General features: G+C 57.8%; 1 protein-coding gene across 1 annotated transcript; it reads right to left on the bottom strand.

Annotated features, from left to right (window-relative positions):
- Positions 1-1,970: 1,970 nt before the first annotated feature.
- LDBPK_360980 (RNA editing complex protein MP67) lies at positions 1,971-3,719 on the bottom strand (the record flags this gene model as incomplete). The annotated part of the gene is made up of 1 exon (XM_003865167.1): positions 1,971-3,719. The coding sequence occupies one exon, from the start codon at positions 3,717-3,719 to the stop codon at positions 1,971-1,973; it is 1,749 nt and encodes a 582-aa protein (XP_003865215.1).
- Positions 3,720-5,617: the final 1,898 nt, after the last annotated feature.

The raw sequence follows: 5,617 nt of genomic DNA, 5'->3' as shown, positions 1-5,617 counted from the left end.
GGCCCCGCCTCCTCCCTCTCCCGTCGTCAGGGGGCAGAGAACGATGAAAGCGTCAGTAGACCAAGAAAAAAAAGCTCCACCATGAAGCCGAAAGAAAACGCAGAGAGAAGAGCGCCACCACGCACGCACACACACGGAAAAAAAAAGAAATAGGATGCAACCGCCTTTTGTTTCACTTGACAGACACACAACCAAGCGTCTTGCGGTGCTTATCGTCCCGGCCACTGCAGAGCGCAGCATTCACGTCTCCGTATCGACGCGCAACTCCTTCATCGAGGCAAGGCAAATGTAAGAGGCGGCCATCAGCCCTTGCGCGCGCAGTGTCGACTCCTCCTTTAACGGCACATTGTGCACAGTGAGGGCAAGCGGGCGGGTCTGACTGCCGAACCAGGGCGGGATGCGCTTGATAACGTCACCCACGGTGTCGCGGTCAAAGTCAATGTCGCCGATGAGAATAGAATCGATCGGACCAGAGTGGATACGGATGCAGGATCCAAGATTACCGCACATGCGTGCCATTCGCTGGCTTGCCCGCACACTCGACATGTCAGCAGATCCCAAGATGAGCACCGATGCGACGAGTGCGGACAACGTGCCAAACAGGCAAACAAAAAGCGTAGACTGAAGAGGGATCTTCATTGTGGCGCATGCGTTTGCCTGCTAATGTGCTCTGACAGAGTTAGAGAGAGAGCGAGTCGAAGAAAAGTACAAGTGGGAGAGATGGCGAGTGAGGAGGTGGGTGGCTGCGTAGATGAGCAGCAGCAGGAAAAGAAAAAGGGAAAGAAAAGCGATAAACGATAGCGAAACGTAACGTAAAAGAAAACACGTGGGGAGAGGCCGATGAGACAAAGTCGAGCAAAACGCGGGCCTGAACCGCAGAGGGAAAGAAATGGAGAGGGGAGAGGGCGCAGGCCCGAGGGCGGCTCTTGTTTGTTGTATTCGTGTGAGCGTCCTCGCTTACACTGATGAACCGCAAGAGGTAGCAGCGTGAACGGCACCGACGGAACAGACGAAACCACAACGGAAAGATGATGCGAGAAAACGGGAGGGAGACAGAGCAACGGAAAGATATACGCCGATCTTCGCGGTAAAGAGCAGAGGATGCGAACGCGAGTGGGCGTGCGGGCAAGCCCAGTGTATGAAAATCACGGTAGCCAAAGCCTGAGCGTTGGCGTACGCGTGCGTGTGCGCGTGTATGCGTGAGTCGTTCGTTTCTAGGCAGATGGAAGGGGAGGGAAGGGGGGGGGTCCAAACGCGATGGCGGCGTGAAAAGATTCGAGTGTTGGGGCAGGCGCACAGAAAGAATGCGAACGGCGAGAGAGAGAGAACGCTGGTGCGAGACCTCGATAGCAGGGATGCGCTACACAGCCATGACAGAGAGGCAAGGAGATTGAGGGTGGTGTGAGAGAAAGCAGAGAGAGAGAGGAGCGACAAAGATGGAGGGACAAGTCATCGATGGCGAGGCGCGGAGTGGGCCTGAGAGAGAGAGGTGCACAGATGCATGCTGAGAAGGATGACAGGTGCGGGCCCCTACAAGGCGGCAAAGACTGATACATCCCCTGTCTTCGAAAGAACAGAGAGACCTTTCAGCGAGGGCACTGGGAAGCAGACACCGTTTTATGTGTTCGCATTCGTGGCAGAGGAAGGGAGTAGGAAGGGCCACAGTCCACTTTACACCGCGAGGAGCAGCGGGCACACGACGGCCACGAGAGACGACGCAACTTGCAAAAGATCGAGAGGCACACATAAATAGTGCGTGCATGCGTGCAGAAAGGAATACCGTTTGCACCGCCTCTCGCTCATCCTCCGCCGCTCCGCGAACACAGTGCCGCGCTGCCCCGCTCGGTGCTTCGTTTCTCCTCGTTTCTTCGCCCTCGCAAACCTGTGCAGTGCAAATACAAGGCGCACTACTCGCAAGGGCGAAAGGGGACGCCATATCCGAAAAGCGAGAGCGAAGGGGTGCAGCAGTGCTACTCGGCCACCCTTCTAGTCAACGTGTTTCTAGCGAGGAGCGGGGCCGAATTACGAATCACCACGCAATTCGCAGTCACCAGAGTCCGTAGCACACTGCGAGGGGCCCCCGCGGACGCCGGCGCGGTTGGGGACGGCTGCGGTTGTGGAGAGAGGGGCAACGATGCCGACGTTGAGTTCGACGATAGAGCGTCAGCGGTGTGGCCATTGCCATGTTGTAGCGCAGTTTGTGTGAGGGAGCCACAGAGGGCTTGAATGGCTGCTTTACAGGCACATGAGCTCCACTTTTTTCGACCGACGGCGTAGTGATCCCGAATAGCCTCCGGAATGCAGCTCGCAGTCGGGGCGAGTCTGCGAAGCGGGTCTTGAGGAGACGGCGGTATGCTGCTTCGAGACCGTTTACTTGCGAACGGCACCTCACCCCTCCGCACCGACACGCCCGGGCGGCGCCGATTCCACGCGAGCAACGGCGGCAGCGGTGCGTACTTTGGAAGGTCCGCGGGGACGTCGCACTCGTCCCCTCCTCCGCTTGCGCGACGCTCGTTCCCTTTCTCGGCGCCCAAGTATTCCTCCACGGTGTGCTTGAGAATGAAGTCGCGGCAATTGCGTAGCGTACTCTCCAGCTGCCACATCAGCACCGTGTGCCCCAGCTCGGCGATGGTGTGCGCCACCAACGCTCGCAGGTAGACATGCGTGGCGCGCTCCCCAGGTACGGCGTAGTACTCCATGCCCCACACCACCTCGGTCGACCACAGCAGAACCTTCAGTTCACCAATGACGGCCTCTACAACGTCGGCCTTTGCCTTGTTGTTGGCTAAAAAGCAGCCGGCGATGTCATCCAGACCGAGGTAGTCATAGATGGCCAGCAGACCGTGATTCGAATCCAAGGCCCGCTCAAAGTACTGGAGTTCAGCTGTAAGTCCACCCTCATCGGCCGGGAAGACGGTGTGCATTCGGTCGGGGGTGAGGCTCTTGAAGAAAAAGTCACCAACCATCTCGAGCCGCTCAAAGGCCTCACCACGATGAATACGCTCGTTGGGTGACGGCGCCTCATTCACTTGGTCGGACCTCAGTGTCAGGCAAGAGCGGAGAACCCCACGCGACTTGAGAAAGTGGAGTAGGTAGCGCACACGCCATCGCCGCATCTGCAGCTCAGCCGAGGAAAGCGAGAGGAGGCGGTCAAAGGAAAGACTACCCCGCCTAGGTGGTGGATTATGCAAGGTGTTCCACCAGCGTCGCATGATCACATCTACCAGGTCGAATTCGCGTAGCGTGAGCGGGCGGTGATAGAGGAGCGCGCGGCTTGGCACGCCGTCCTCAGCAAACAGCGGTGACTCGGCATACAAGGCGTGGAAGCAAGAAGGGGCTGGGGCGGCAGGTGTTCCTGTGTGAGTTGACACTGACCTTGAGAAGCGTTTGCTGCCAGCCAGCGAGTAAGACGAGTCCGACTCCTGCGGCGGCGGCAGCGACGGCGATGAGGCGGCCTGCTCAAGAAATGTGAGAATCATACCGATTGTGCGCTTCAAAAGTGCAACGCGCGGTTTGTGGTCGACGCTGTGGCTGTGCGTGCTGTAGCTGCCCTCCAGACGCGCGTTGCACACGAGGCAGAGTCGGGCATCACTGTCGTAGAAGTGCCTCTTACCGGAGCGCGGATCGTCGGCCTCCGACACAATGCGCTCTGCCCGACTGATGGCTTTCCGGGAGATGACCGCCTCTTGAGCAGCGTTCACCCACCACTCCCGCACCATGGGGCTGGAAAAAAGCTTCGTGACCTCACGTGGCGGCGGCCGCGATGACGATGAGCATGTCACCGAAACCAAGTCACGACGATGCGTGCGCAAAGCATCAGGGATATGGCAAAGCGCCCGCCACGCAGAAGTGCGGCGAAGACGCATCGGCTGCGCCAGAAAGTATATTCAGGCTTGCACAGCCTTTTTTTTTTCGGTGGGAGGGGGAAGGGGGCAGGCGGCTCCCCTCCTTTCGTCTCAAATCGTGCAATCGAATCAGTCTTCGTGCAGCCCCGCAGGTTCGGCAAAGGAATAAAGGTGGCAAGGGGAGGTATAGGAAACATGTGTGCCGAACTAGCTCCCGCCTTGCGATCACCGCCGCAACGCCGTGCATGCGCACGCGAGATCACGCTTCCGGCGCGTCTCAGAGGCGCTCGCAATAGACCTTCTGGCGTTAATACAGGTGCAATGGGGTACCTTCGGTCCGTCAAAGTTGTGTGCTCGTAGATCCCTCCCTCCAGGTGAGCGGACGAGGGTGGGAGGACGGCAATAAAGATAGCCGGAAAGGTAGAAAAAGTGGAGAGAAAAGCGAGAGATCGGTATGGGAAGGTGGGAGAGGGGGAAAGAAGCGAGATGCACGCATGTGAACGCGACATCACAATGGAAAGCAACATGAGAAAAGAAATGAAGTGGAGCCACCCACGTCATCCACAAAGCATGCGCCATCAGCGTCGCGGCCATTCCCATCTTCTCGTTCTCATTTTTGACGAAGTTGTATCTCTCCGCCGTTTGCACCGTCCACTCTCTTCCCCTAAGAGGGCTACAGCATGCGGAGGGAGGGTCGGTGGGCGTCGCTGCCCCCTCGCGTGCAGTTTGTTCGGTCTTTTCAGTGTGCGTGTGTGTGTGTGTCTTTTGTTGTTGTTGGCCTGCACCTGTGAACGGTCCTGCTCTCTTTGCTTTCCGTTTTAGCGAGGTGGGATAGTCGTGCGGTCTATGTCATTTGCGAAAAAAAAAAAAGCAGTGCTCGGTCTCCTTGCAGCCATTGCCCTCGGAGCCGTACTGCGGTTGTCATTCGGAACTGCAGCTGCGCTCATCAGCGTACCCGACAGACAAACCCGTATAGATTCGTATGCGCCAACGCAGGAACGCGTCGACCGCGCAGAGGACGAGACGGCAGCACACACGTGTGTTGAACGCGCAAGCCTCGAAGAAGAGTGACCCCGTAGAGGCACAAGGAGGGGGGCGGGCGGGGTCGAATTACCCACCGTCACAAAAGCGCAAACGGAGAGGCAGCGGTGCCGGAAAGTAAACGGAGAAGCACGCCGCTTCGACATGAATACTTCACGGGAACACAACAACAAAAGAAACGGACTGCACTATGAACGGGGTGGCGAAGGTGAGGGTTCGACAAGAGGCGCTACGTCTGCGCCCACACACAGATGCACCGTGAGCAAGAGCGCGATCACGGGAGAAAGGTCTACTGGGAAGATGCGAAAGAAAAGGTATACGCAACATCATGCGAGTGCGCCGCGCGAACTGCTCCTAGCTTGCATTCTTCTGCGCTCTTCGCATCCTCTCCCGCGGTTGAAAAGCGACTTCAGTGGCCAGTGGGGCAGTGGCTCGTGCCCCTCTCGCTATTCGCACGTTCTCTAAATCACCACTCACACCAACTGCGTTCGCATTACGTCTTTGGTGAGACCGATATGTGCGCAAGAGGAAGGGAGGCTTCACTGGCGCGCACGCAGCAGCCGAGCAAAAGAAATTTTAATCAGTTCATACCATTCCATGAAACACAAGTCGAATTACACTCAACCTCGGCCCGTCAGGGGGTCCCTCCACATGGTGAGAAGCGGCCGTCGGCACATGCGCTGCTGCTAATGCGCGGACTCGGTCATCGCATCACAGCCGCTCCCACAGTG

This window comes from Leishmania donovani, chromosome 36, assembly GCF_000227135.1.
Source record: "Leishmania donovani BPK282A1 complete genome, chromosome 36".
NCBI lineage: Eukaryota > Euglenozoa > Kinetoplastea > Trypanosomatida > Trypanosomatidae > Leishmania > Leishmania donovani.
The sequence above is the reverse complement of the archived record's forward strand: the minus strand, read 5'-3'. Positions and strand labels throughout refer to the sequence as shown.